General features: G+C 35.3%; 1 protein-coding gene across 3 annotated transcripts in view; it reads left to right on the top strand.

Annotated features, from left to right (window-relative positions):
* Positions 1–14562, top strand: part of CAMKMT (calmodulin-lysine N-methyltransferase) — a 309341-nt gene that overhangs the window by 177883 nt on the left and 116896 nt on the right. For all 3 annotated transcript variants that reach the window (XM_080408606.1, XM_080408607.1, XM_080408608.1), the window contains exons 5-7: positions 62–116; positions 1166–1229; positions 6376–6442. In XM_080408606.1, coding sequence (XP_080264732.1) covers positions 62–116; positions 1166–1229; positions 6376–6442 — 186 coding nt within the window. The remainder of the gene's footprint in view (positions 1–61; positions 117–1165; positions 1230–6375; positions 6443–14562) is intronic.

Below are 14562 nucleotides of genomic sequence, written 5' to 3'. Positions count from 1 at the left end.
GTCTCTCTGACCATTTTCATCTAATTTGTATGGGTTCTACCATTTCCTTTCTCTCTTTCAGGGACCTTGCTGTGTGTGAGCTAGGGGGTGGCATGACATGCTTGGCTGGGCTCATGGTAGGTCTTTTCTCAATTCCAATCCCATTCAGAGGAAGAAACAAAAGGAAAAATGTTCCAGTGCCTCCAACTGCTGGGTCAGAGAACTGTCAACAGCCTCAGCTGCGGTCAAGCTGCAGAGTCTTGAGAGACCTTCTAGATTGACTTGCTTTCGTATCATATTGATTTTATGGTTGCCTCGATGAGCAGAAACATTTTACCTCCGTGTAGTCAATATCTTTTGTTGTGACATTCCAGGCCACGTACGGTCTGTCTTTCATTGCCATAGTCGAAGCATTTTTTTTTCAGATTATAGTCCCATTTGCTAAGATACAGGAATAGCCTGGCGAATCACAGTTGGAGCACCATGATATAGCTGCTAATGTTTTGCCTGCATTATTACACCAACAAACATGATCCAGAGCTCTCGGTAATTAGATTCTTTTGAATTAGATTGGCCATTCAGGAGAGTCGTTCACCATTCTCTGGGTTCTGAGTCATGTATTCAGGAGATATTATGTAGCAGTGCAGTGCATTAGACAAGTTTTTATGTCTCTACAAATAAAAGCATATTGTTACACTGATTGGCATTTGACAAACCTGTCGCTCTTATACAATGTGTCGAGGTTACAGCCCAATGTGCGAGCATGTCAAAGCTCACAAAAAAATTACCCTTACAAAGCCATCTGCCTGCAATGCAAAGTTATATGAAGGGCATCAGGCAGTCAGACAGAAGCAAGCTGAAAGGCAGAGTGACAGCCTTGTATGATGGCTCTACTAGATAAACAGAAGCCCGCAAATGAAAGCCTCTCAGAATACCATCATCGGCTGTCACAATGCAATTACGGAACAGAATGATAGCAAGATAGAGGCTCCCGCAAATGGAATGATAAAAGTATTGACTGATTTGATTGAATGATTAAAATAATGCAGACATAAAATGAAAAAAGATTGAAGATTGTTACAGAGAAATAGGTGAGGAAGCATGATACTGAAGGCTTGTCACTCCTGTCTTCACTTCCACACAGACAAGCATATTTGCTCATTGTTTGCTGTGCTCTTTTTTTCAGGTTGCTATTTCTGCAGATGTCAAAGAAGTTCTGTTAACTGATGGAAATGAAAAGGCCATCAAAAGTATCCTTATTCAGATAGAAAACTGGTTTGTTGTGCTCGTTCCTTTTTACTGGCTGAGTAACAATCGATATAAAGACAGACAGCATGGGGTATATTAAGAAAAAGTCCCCACATAAGTAATTAAAAAAATATCTTGAAGAGAGCTACAGCTTCCCCACAATAAATGCCACATTTTCTTCTTTAATTAAAAATGTACATGTTGGTATAGAGCAAGTACAGTAGTAAATATTTGTCTTGTGGTTGAGTGCTGAAAGATTCCTTGTGTGTATGCTGCACATTACAGGAGGTGTAGCAGTGAATCAAATCATTAGCTCCTCTCCACATATCCGTTTTGCAGAACTAGATTTTATTTGTGTTTTTTTTTTTTTACTTTCAGATACTAGCCTCTTAAAACATACCCACTATTTGTATACTGTCGTAGCTTTTCCAGCAGATATTGAAGTGCATGGTTTCATTGTTGCTGCTAAGTTATAACTGCCTACAAATTACCCATTTAGTGTGCTTAATCAATTATCAATTTATCATTATTTCTCTTGATGTAGCATTGCGAAACTCCTCTGTCCCTTGTAAAAAATATTTTATAATATTTCTTATATTAGAATAAATTGCTATTATGCCTTTCTAATATAAACACAGAGTTCAGAAAATTGAACTGGACTTTGGCTAAAACACAGAGTTCAGAAAATTGAACTGGACTTTGGCTAAGCAAGAGAATGAGTGGGCATGATTTGTGGCCCCATTAAATATCAGCACAGAACAAGAACAGATATATACAGTGAATACTAATAGCCCTTAGAAATCGAGAGGGAAAAAAGGAAGCTATCTATTTGCTTTTGTTCCTTAGTAATCTTTCCATTTGCATTTTAAGGCAGACTAGTTTTTCAGGTTTTGGCCACTGCATCATCAAAATTACTTAGATTTGAGTTTTGCATGTATTTGAGCTAACGTAATGAGTATTTAGTGAAAAGAATAAGTTAAACTTATTTGTGGTTTAAAAAAATTGCAGTTGCAGATGACTGTTAAAAAAGAAACATAGTAGTATAATAATATTAGCCACTACCTTTAAAAAGACTTTCTCAGTGGTAACTGAGGTAACTATAATTGCTTACAACACTTTAACAATTTCATGGAAAAAACAGCCAATCCTAGATCATATCTTTTAAAACTTGAAGGAAGGCTTATAATAGTCTCCTTTTCATGAAAATGCAAGTTCTCAGTTTTATTCCAGGGATTTTTATTTTGATAAATTCTAGTTTGTTATACTGATGTCTTGTGGAGGAAGTATTCAGTATTCTGTGGATTTTAATCAGCATCACCCCTTCCAATTTTTCTTTGATGTCATTATGAAGACAAAAAACATGGGAGGAAGAAAGTGTTTCAAAACTAGCCTAACAAAACAAACTGATGTTTTGTAGAAGCATAAGTATTTAACAGAAGGTCATTTTACCCACAGAAATCTTCAGGTGAGCTCAGTAATCATCAAGTCAGCAAATATCTTGCATAGTAGATTCCATAAACATACCTGAACTTTTTTGAAATTTAGAAGTCTTCTATAGCAAGGAAAATTGGTGAGTGCTAAAATTATTCATTCTGTCTTTGGAATTAAACACATTAAAGTGCTTTTATTCCTTAAGAAGATACTGTTAAAGTCATCTAATTGACACACCTTAATTTTTCACAACATGTTTTAGAAATATCTTTTATTTCCGAAAGTCTTACAAGAGGTCTTCATCTGTATTCACTCAGTGAATCCCTTTCAGAGAAGTGATTGGTGCAAGGCTCTAACAGGAATTTATTTTTCTTTTTTAACATTTGGTGCTCTGAAGGCTCAGCATTCAAAGTGCTTTTATTGTGTTGGATTTTACAATGGGCTTAATATTAGCAGGGTGCCAAAGTGCAGCAGACTAAGAACTTTACAGTGTAGATGGAGTGTATTCTTAAAAGTGCACATAATAAAATTTATGTTGCATTTTATGTGTTTTATGGACTTCAGTAGTAATTTTATGATCTGTCTTAGAGTAGTTTTCTTTGCATTCTTTTCTATAGTGACGAGCTATATATAACAGAAGTTTAGGCTAAATTTAGATCTGTTTCAGCCACACCAGACTCACTGAAATCGGGAAGAATTTTTAGAGTAAGTGGAAATAGTGTTTGGCCCCAAGTGCACCAGACCACAGATGATGTATTTCTGCTCATTTTTATTATTGCTGATGGTATTTTTTAATTGTTTAGCATACCAAATGAAATTACTGTGGGATAAAATACTGTTTTCTTTTCTAGATTCTGCTCTTCAGGAATAGTTAATACCTAGTATTATGCTTTTTATGTAGGTATTATAGATTAAAATAATCTTGTTTAAAAATTACTGTTTACATCTTCCCTTTAAATTTCTTAGGAAGCTTAAATTACATGCCAGTCATACTATAATATCCAAAAATTACTTTCCAAAAAGTAAAAGTGGTTGTCAACAACAACAACAAAAAAAAATCACTGTCAGAAGCCAGGAAATCACCAAGCAAGCCTGCTAATTATTCTTAATGGGCAAGATGAGCACATTAAGAAACAAATGAATACATCAGTGAAAAGTAATTGAAAATCGACCTGGCAATAGTGCATTGCATCTGAGAATCTGCCTTTGTATTATCATCATCATCATAATTATTGTTGGTTTTGTTGTTGTTATCACTATTCAGTGAGCGTAACTAACAGCTTTGCTTTATGAAGTCTCAAGCTTTTGAGGATTTGATTTTTCTTTTAATTTTTGACATTCTTCATATTACTCTCCATTTCGTACTTCCAGATTTAGTATTCACTATGTATGTTTTCAATATTTATATTAGGATATGTTATTGAAATGTTACAAGTTAAAAACAATTTACAAATATGTTAATTTCAAATAATTGCCATTTTAACCATTTCATTGTGAAATATATAGCTATTTTTTATATTAATCAGTGGTCTTATGCATGAGGTTTAAAAGGATATGATTATTTCAGTTACTAGTCCATTTAAAAGACTTCCACTCACTCCTTTTGCTTATCATGGACAGGTTTTAATTGATTAACAGATCATTTATATTGCAAAGTCAATAAAATAAAGACAGGTTTTTGCTTTTGCAGCTTTGTTCAAAAATTCATTGTTGCTTTAGTGTGTTCTATGTAAGTTCTTTTAGGATCAATTAAATAAAGTATTAAAAAGAAAAATGTAGATATTTCAAGTGAATAATAAAGAAATACATAGGCAAAGTTATCAGATTCACCCCCTTTTGTAATTTTGAGTGATATCCATTCAGATACAAATTTTCCAACTTAGGTAGCATCTGTGACATAGTGAGTCATGAACATCAAATTCTATTTCCCCAGAACAGTGGAAGCATCTATACACGGTTCAACATGTCCAAACCAAGGATGAGGTTCATTTTTAGAAAAAAATGTGTCCTATTCCAGAGAGGCTGTGTACCTTCTGCCTTAGCTCTGTTTCACACCATGCACTGGTGACTTGAACTACTGTCTGAAAGCATCAATAATACAAAACATTGTTGCAGTGCACTATAATGGCCATTAAAATATAGTGTATGGATCTTTCAACAGTCCTGGGAAATTTAGGTTAGAAAGGTCATGTTCAGCCTGAATGCTTGAAGACATGGGCTCATAAATTATTTAAAAAATGCTAGTGTTAACATGTTTACAACAATTATTAATAGTTTTGCTCAGTTATATAATTTAAGTGCAGTGTAGCTAATTTATCACCAATGTTATTTCTGCCTCTACTTAAAAATAGCATGCTTTTATTTATGCCTTCCTTTTACTTCACAGGTATAGACCATTCATTACTACTTCTCATTGTATATTGTCGAAAAGATTTAAAAGGCATGTCCAAACTACAGAGATTTGTTTAAACCAGTTTCCTGCTACTCCATTTCTAGGTTTTGGCTTCACAAAGTGTCAGTTGTCTTTTTTAAAAAATTTTTTGTATAGTTGCTTTCCTAAAATAACTTTTTCTAAATAGCCAACCGTATTAGGAAGGCAAATTATGTGATTTCAGCAAAGCAATTAAAAAGATACATCACTGATATTTTAAATTAGCCTGACACTAGTGTTTAGTTTTCCTATAAGAACACTGTCTTCAATAAGAAGGAGGGATCATTGACATCATTACCAAAAATGTCCATTTAAGATAATTTTTTTGATTTTGAGAGTTAATCATTCAAATACCTATAGATTCACACTGGGTGACATTTGGTATTCTCATAATTTTTGATTACTTGCTACATCTTTTCCTGCCAGTGGCTTCTGACTAACCACAGATGATTGATTATGAAGGTTATCTTTCTAGGCATAGATGACAGGGCACAGATCCCCTTGAAACTTTTCATTTGCAGCCCTTGCTTTGGCCTGCCTGAATGGCTACCAAAGTTTATGACCTGATCTTCCAAACTGTAAGAATCTGAACCATGAGGCTGAGGCATTGAGACACGAGGCTAAGGCACTATTGCGGTGCCTATGGGGAAGAAAAGGCATTTATTGCGCTGTACTGTCTTTTATGGTGGTTCCAAACCATTCTCAAAAAAGCAAATGGACTAGAAACTCCCTTGCCTATAGGTTAAGGTGCTCCTGCTGTGCATTGGATTTCACCCAGACAGAGCCAGGAGCAAAGCTATGTGTCCTGTGGCAGGGCAGGTACTCAGAACCCATAAGCCTCCAAAATCCCAACACTGTGATCTAGTGATACAGTCGAAAGCAGCAAAACTAAACTGAAGGTTAAGTGACCATCTAAAAAAATTCTATTCACCATGGTTATAATTCTTATATTTGCGAACAGTAGTTACCTTTAAATGTATGTAAGGTATGGGAAATATTTTTCAGTCCTCTATATTGCTGGCCTATAGCTACAGGGCTAGCAATTCATTAAATGAAACAGTAAATAGAGGTAAGCAACAAGAGCAAATTGCTGCATAGATATATGGCTGATGCGCTGGAGCAGCATTGTAGAACTTATGCTTCTGAAAAAAGACTGACTCTTAGCACAGATTAAAGATCAAACAAATAAAAGACATTATGAAGATATTAACAGTGGGGGAAAGTATTTTTTATTATTTTTATTACTGCTTTAGTTTTGTAGATAAGTCTTAACTTACATGGTACAGATGTAAGTGAAATCATCGCAAGAAACCAAAATGCAGGAGTATTTAAGGCTCAGAAAGTGTCAAGCTGGTAAGATGCTACTAAACTGTTTTACTGATTCTTGCATGTAAATGTGTATTTAACGTAAATGTGAATTTGCAAAAAATTATGCAAAAATGTGAAAGTGTGACCTATACTACTGATGCTGACACAGATGTATATACAATGTAAGTGATACAGAACAGAAGTTTGGAAGTATCAAAAAAAAATTAATTGCTTTTTAACATAGCAAATAGACTATGATGAATATTAGTGACATAACCTCGCTTTCCTTTTTATTTTTTTTTAACATACATTATGTTTCTTCAAGCTGTGGTTTAGTGAATGGTTGAAGTTTGGCTGTTTCAGAGTCAACGTTACCCATTGCGCTGAATATGAGGCTTGGAATGAAGGTACCTAAATCACTGGCAAGTTTCATTTTAAATAGTTTTGAGAATTCAGCGTGGCGACAAATCCTATTTGCCCCCAAGGTAGACATTGGAGCATCCGTGGGACATTTTTTAGTCACTGTGTCTGTGCAATCAGTTATCTTGTCACTGCAAAGACAGATGGGGAGCATGGGAGCCAGGCACAGCATGCTGGGACCCTTCTCTCATTGACTATGTCCGAAGGTGCAGGGCACGCTCAGCATTCTTCTCATAGTGTGCCAGCTCTGTTGTCTCCAAGTTGGCCCCAAAAGCATTCTCTGGAGGGTGAATGTTGTAGAGGTTCAGAGAATTTGGTTTCAGATTGTCTCCAGAGCCCTTCATGACCCACCCTATAATAGGTGGTGCCACTGAGGTTAGCTGTTTAACTGTTTCATTGAGGCATATCCAGGTACAGTAGGGACTGGAAGCAGATGAAATTTTGAAGTGTGTTCACCTCTTGTAGTATTTTAAAAGTAAATTGTAAAGTACTTCATATTCATGGTATAGGGTTAAGAATTAGAATGTGCTTAGAGATGGCTACCTGAGAGCAAATAGTGCATTCTTATTGTGTGTCTAAATCTTCTTTTTTTAATATTCTCATTCCAGAAGGGCTCTCAGTCCTTCTCAAAGTGACAAAAGTAAAGTTGAAAAAGGGCTGAGAAAGGCAAGCTGTCACAGCAGAATAAGCTTATTAACATAGAGGGTTAAACCCATAAAATTTTAATGGCTATCGATCACATCATTTATCCTTAGAGAAGTTCTTTTTAGTGAGCACTTAGGATTAGAAAAATTCTGCCTTCGTTAGAGTGTACATGCATATAACTTAGAGATATATCTCTGCATCCTGATAAGTGCCTACCAAGTAGACAAAGGGCCACGTGGGCCCCAGGAATGGTCTTTCAGGTTCCATGTGCTGTACGCTTCTTGTAAGCGGCCTCAGACACTCATCTCTGCTGAGGAGAGGCTGTGTGGTACGTCCACCCAGAAGCTCAGATTTTGCAGATTTCCAATTGCAGTCTACTTTGTATGAGATTTCAGATTTCATCCCTTGTCAAGACTTCAAACCTGGTCTTTTAGATATCAATCAAAAGCACATTTTCTACCCTGTCCTCATTTACATTTATCTAATGCTTAAGGTCATTTGTGATCATTTGAGTGTATTTCAGCATATGGAATCAGTGAATAATAGATTTCAGCCTCACGCTGTGAAGAAAGATTGTGTTTTTACAAGACATGATGTTGTTTACTGGGTGTTAATAATCACTAATTAATAAACATATCTAGACATCATAAAATGTTGCATTTTAAGGAGTAAAAATGTCAAGTGTTTAACTTCTTGAGTGCAATAGCATTTGGGGCCGTATTTGCATAAATAAAATAATTAAATTACAAAATAAAGTTGAAGTGCTATATCAAAACATAAGGCTTATTATAATAAATACATAATTTGATTTTTAGTTCTACATTCTTAAGATTTTTGTTGCAGATTTGTTTTAAGTGTAAAGTTTTATTTAAAAAGTATTCAAATTACTCTCTAATCCCCAAAATAATGATCATCTTGCATTTTTCTATCTTATAAACATTAATGGTTGCTTTTTCCTATCAAAATTAAGGTTAGTTATTTGAGAAGTGACATGTGATGAAGGCAGTAACAAAGTTATTCGATCACTTCTCAAGGCCCTGGAGAAACTAAAAGGCTGATGTAAAATCTGAAATATTCTTAGAACCCTAACTCACTTTTCCTACAACCAAAACCATTAGTTATATAATGATAATTGAGGGGAGGAAAGAACCACAAGAAAATGTAGTGTTTTGTAGGGAAGAATGCAACACTGGCATGCAAAGTGACATTAGGTGACTTCTTTTTTGTTGATCAGTTCTTGCAGGCAAATGAATATAGGAATGTATTCAAGTGACTTACTGCAACATTCACTTAATCTGGAGAAGGCATGTTCCTCACTCTAACATATCATTTAAACAGTGTCCAGTCTTGTAACTTTGCACACTGTCCCGTACAAAGTTACAAGATTCTTTTCTTATAAAAAAATAATTCAGAAGAAACCCTTCTCACTGCTCCTTCATCTCACGTCAGGATCTTGTACTCTTTTCCTTGCACATGGAGCACAAATTATCAGTAAGAGTCAGTTTGTAACTGTTCCAGACATGTAAGTCTAGACTTGGAAAATATACCAAAACATGTATGGCGCAAAAAGGAACAATCTAGTAACAGCCAAGAGAAGATAGATTAGGACAACCTGCCATACATTTATTTATTTAGATTTATACAAAATGCAGCAAATGAGCACTTATCTAGCTCTCTGCCAACTCTTGATTATTGTTTAAAAGTACAGTAATGTAAGCCAAACTGGCAGTTTGTCATATTAAGTGTTATAATATAATAATAGATATTTCGTAAACAGTTTATTTCAGCAGTGGATATACAATTCTATTTTATTTTTAGCTTTCATGAGTATGTTCAGAATTTTTTGCTTATGCTTACTGGAAATAGGTGCAGTAATGCTGCCAAGTTACTAATAATGAGTAATTACTATTAATACACCAAGAAGGTGTATTAATCCTATGTATGGGTTTGACGATGTTATTTTTTTTTCACAGTTTAAAAATTATCCATGAATCATGTTTTTTACCCCGTAACTTAGCATTTGAGTTATCCTGATAGCAGTCTTTGTACCATCAATTGTTACTGGTTTGACAGGCATGATATCATCGTTTTGAACATGTCCACCTATGATTAAATTACCAATAACAAAGTCAAGGGATCTCTACTCTTTTTCTTCTCTTTGTTTTAATGTGGAGCTGTTCCTGAAGCAGGGGTTTCGATAGTAAAATTTTGAAAAATTTTTGTTATTACAAATGTCACGAGGGATAAACATTATCAAAGAGGAAGGCTTAGAGTATATTCTGAAGGTTAATAGACTCTGTCTGTCTTGCCTACTAGGGAATTTGTTCTTCCGTCAGATTCCCTTGTCTGAAAAGACCAAAATCTGGTAGGAACAAAATTTGTATACTTACTTCTGATACAGGACTGTGGACAAGTCTGTTGTTTTGCTGAGAATTGCCATAGAGAGATTACATTCCATGTGAGAGCGTAAACAAGTACATTTAACATCAAGTCAGTGAGATAAATGCTTGTGGTGTGATGAACCCTTTGATTCGATTAGTAATAATGTATCACATATTCCTTGTTCATTCCACAGTCAACATTGGAGCCCACATCAAGAATGTGTGATCATGTGACCAAAAGTGACAATTCCTTCTCTGTAAAGGTTAACAGATAGGTTATAATCTTACCCAAATTTTTGTGTTCCTTACAAATGTAATGAATTTATAAAATTGCAGAATTAAACCTAAAAAGTAAAAACGTCTTTCTGAAGACTAAATGCCATCCAGTATAATAGTGAATGAGGTCTCAGTGACAGAGCACTGAACTATATTGTCTTGATTCTGTTCTTATATTACCTCTTTCTCTATAGCTGCCGACACATGAATATTTTACCTTACTGTAACGTTCTTCAAATATGCCAGCTTTCTAACCTTCCTAATTTCAACTCATCATGTCACAGGTTCCATCAATGTAGAACAGCCTTAATAAAGACTCTCTGTCTGGTTTCATTCATCAAAATGACCTGAGGGTTGCTAAATTCAAACTTTCTGAAAATATATTTATTGAACTTGCATTTGTCAACCCTAAAGGAATCCCATTCTTCTAACTACTTTTCCAGTTTCCTCATGTAACACTCTTGCATGACAGCATCACTTGGTAAGAAGGAAGCTGCCACAAGGAACATTTCAATTTACTTATTTTCAGATGAGGGTGATCAGTACTGCATTCAAAATGTGCATAAATGACAGATGTATGTGGTGGAATGCTTTCTGTTCCTCTTCTAAAAATGCCTAACATTGATTTGCTTTTTTGACTGCAGTTGAGCACTGAGCTAATATTTTCATGACAGTCTGTCACATGAGGAGCTTTCCAATGATGGTCAGTTCAGAGACCTTAACGTTCTTTATCAAGCCAGAATTATTTTTCCCATTGTGCACTTTGCATTTCTCTACACCAAATTTCATCTGTCATTTTATTGTCCAGGTACTCAGTTTCATCCTTCTGCAATTCTTCACAGTCTGCTCTTTTCCTTACTATCTTGAATAACTTCTTAACATCAGCAAACTTTGCCACCTCAGTGCTCATCTCTTGTAAACATGTTGAATAGAACAGGTCCCAAGGGAACTCCACTGATTATCTTCCTCCATTGTGAGAACTGACCATTTACTACTCCCCTGTTCCCTGTCTTTTGTTCTATTATTTAGCCATGCCAGGACCCTTCTCCAGTGACTGTCTGTTTTCCTTAAATGTTGTTGGTGAAGGTCTTTGCCAATAGCTTTTTGGAATCAGAAGCAGTCTGTGTTACCCACATCACCTTTATCTGAATACTTATTTGCATCACTGAAGAGCTCAAAGTTTATAAAACAGGACTTTCTTTTACAGAAATTGTATCAAAAAAGGCTTCTGTGGTGAAATTGTGTTCAGTTTCTTCTACAGTGAAATGAATTCTTTGCACTGACGCAAAGAATTAATTTCACCTCTCTGAAATGTGATTATCCTCTGTGAGTGCTCATTCTATATCGTGATCATCAGCTGGCAGGAAGATTTAAAATAAAAGACAGTGTACACTCATTTTTGGCCTGTCTAATTTTATTATTATATTTTGTCTTCCTGGCTTGTGATCCTTTCTTCGTTTGGGTGTGACTTCAACTTTTGAATGAATGGCATCTTGTTTCTAATAACCCTTTTTACTGTTTGACCATACCAGCTTACTTTCACCAACTTCCAAGCCTCTCCTATTTGTGTATTTCACCCAGTTGTGATTATTTTATAAAGTTGCAATTTATTTTAAATTGCATTGTGGTTTTACCTGGCTTCTTTATGTGACCAGATAAAAGTATATAAAGAGAAAAAAATAGAAAATTTAGCAAGCTTTATAGAGAAATTTCTATGTGTTTGGAAGAACAGGGAGAAAAGCTGGGTGCTAGCTAGAAGTGTAGCTATTGCATTGTTTTAAAGAGTTCTTGCTCAAATCCTTGGCTGTTTTATGATGGTCTCTTAGCTTAAAAACATCCATTTTGTAAAACTGTCCCTCTTGTACTCTTTGGGACTGGACAGAAAGGCTAGATGGAGACCATTGAACTTTGATCTTTCTGCCCAGGGCTTTAAAGGAAAATGTCCATAAGATGTTACTGTAGATGTAATTGAAGATTACTTGTTTTATTCCTATGCTCTTTTGTGTACCCATCTTTTTAGCCAACTTTTACACTGTTTCCTTGTTTGTGTTGTTACCATTGTACTCTTCATCTACCCTTCCTTCTCCACCTTGGCTCCACGTTAATAGACAGTCATTCAAAAGTACATTTTACACACTTTCAGGAGGCTCTCTCCTTCACAAGTGCTCTCAGCTAATCTTTGCCACAGACATAGCAAAGTTGGAAAAAACAAAATTTTGACAAAATTATGCTTACAGTGTTATCTTTATTTCATTAATATTCAATTAATATTCAGTTATTCGAATGTTATCCAAAATACTGAAAATTAATGGGGTTCAGGAAAGAAGCAAAAGTGTGAATCAGAGTCTGGAAATCAGAGAGTTAAAGAGCTCTGTTTACTTAACTTGTCAAAGGAATTACTTGATGGTTAAGAAATGAATTATTTTGATCTGAAAGTCTCATGTGGGGGGAAAAAAACCTTTAATAGAAGGTCACTCTTAAATCTAGCTTACAAGTACCAAAAAAGATGTAGAAAAATTGAAGCTAGACAAATTCAGTCCAGAAAAAAATGAGATTTGACAGAATGATAATACATTAGAGCATCTTTCCATGGGAAGTGGTAGTTTCTTAAGCAGTGAATATGTTTAAATCAAGTTGGATATCTTTCTGAAATGTGTATTAATTTCCTGAGATATATGGGCTTGATAGAAAAATCTGAAGTCTTGGAATTATGCTCCATTCTGCCCTCAGAATTCAGGCACCAATGAATTACGCCTTCTCTGCTGTTTTTGGTTTTTCCTCCAGTTCAGGCCTTCTGGACCTGCCTGGTTCACTTCACATTCTTTGGTTTTTCTACTTTCCCTGATTATCCTCCCATATTCATGGATAGACTATTTTCCATAGAACAAGAAACTGTCATCTTTTCCTTCATATTTTTACACAAAATGAACTTCTACAAAGCTTTCGTTCAATGATCTGACCAGTATGGTTGTGCCACATGTGCTTATGCTGTCTTGCAGTTTGACATGATGTGGGTTTTTATGCCATATCAGTCTGAATTAGAATGTGAGAACCATCCATTTTGTGCATAATGTACTACATGAACCTTGCTAAAAGTAGTAGTCAATCTCATTAATAAAGACTGATTTAGAATGTATTGATGTAGAGGAGGAATGTGAAAAGGCAAATTCAAAAACACCGGTGGTTCTTTTTTATTAATAACATTTTTATGCAAGATATTCTCACTTCTTTTTAAAAAATAGCCACACTTGTGCTGAATGTTGGGCTATGGTGTGTCTACAAAATGGAAAACTTGATTCTGCAACAGTTGTATTTACATGCAGTGTATTTATTATGTCCCAGAAATGTAGTAGCTTTTGATATGCAGCAAATGTGTAAGTGTTAGGACTGTTATTTTTGAAAACAAAACTGTAATGTTCCCTCTGAATTTTAGCAAAATCTGTTGTACATAATAAGAGAGAGAAAATATGTTCTTAGAATAAGGAATAGGGGAAGCATGTAACTTTATCATATTTTTAAAAAGTAACTTCTAGGCAGGAAAACCTGGAGTCATAGAATGTCTCTAATTAGAAGGGACCCATAGTTGGTTTTGGTGTTTTTTCTTCTTTCCTATTACTACATTAATGTGATGAAGTTCCATCATGTGTTGTACCAGGCATTGTATAAAGACAGAGCAAAAAAGCAGTTTGTGTTAGAGAATGTGTGGTCTAAGACCAGAGGTAGGTATGGTGAGAAAGGATGATAAGGATGACTGAAGTCAGCATGATAGAGTTGGAGGCACAAGAGCAGCCTAGCTTCTTTTCAGGTTTCCGTAAGCTCTATTTTAAAGGAGAGTTTCAAGGATAACAGAGTAAGTTTGCAGACATTCATGGATGACGTAGTGGAAGAAAGTTGTAAATGTGCTTGCTTGAAAAGTGAAGTGGGAGATGTAGACTGACATTAGGGCTAATTAAAGAAGGAACATGTCTTTGCAATACTGAATGAGAGATAAAAAATAGAGAATTGAACTGTTGTGAACTATTTGGAAAGGAAGACTTACATCTTACCTGAAGGAATACAAAGAGAAAGGTGACAAGATCAGGGTTGTAGGCAAGAAAAAACATTTTTGCAGCAGCCCACTGAATAAATATTAATACAGAAAGACTGCATTTTCCAAGAGCAGAGAGAACAACATTGTGATGTTAAGTTGTAAGTGATGATGACATAGTCAAGGGATTGAGTGCATAGATAAGAAACTTCTTAACACGCTAGGCAGAGAGAAGAAGCAAAATCTGAACAGAGCTGAGGTATGCAAATATAGAGGAAGCTCTAAGTCCAGATTACAGACTGGAATTTATGGTTATGTCCAAAAGGATCAAGAAAAGGTGGTAACGACAATGCCTTATGCTTTAGGGATGATGAGCTTCTCGCTCACTGAGGCTATGAAAAATACTGAGTTGTGAA

This window comes from Falco punctatus (genome assembly GCF_963210335.1).
Source record: "Falco punctatus genome assembly, chromosome: 12".
Taxonomy (NCBI): Eukaryota; Metazoa; Chordata; class Aves; order Falconiformes; family Falconidae; genus Falco; species Falco punctatus.
The sequence above is the reverse complement of the archived record's forward strand: the minus strand, read 5'-3'. Positions and strand labels throughout refer to the sequence as shown.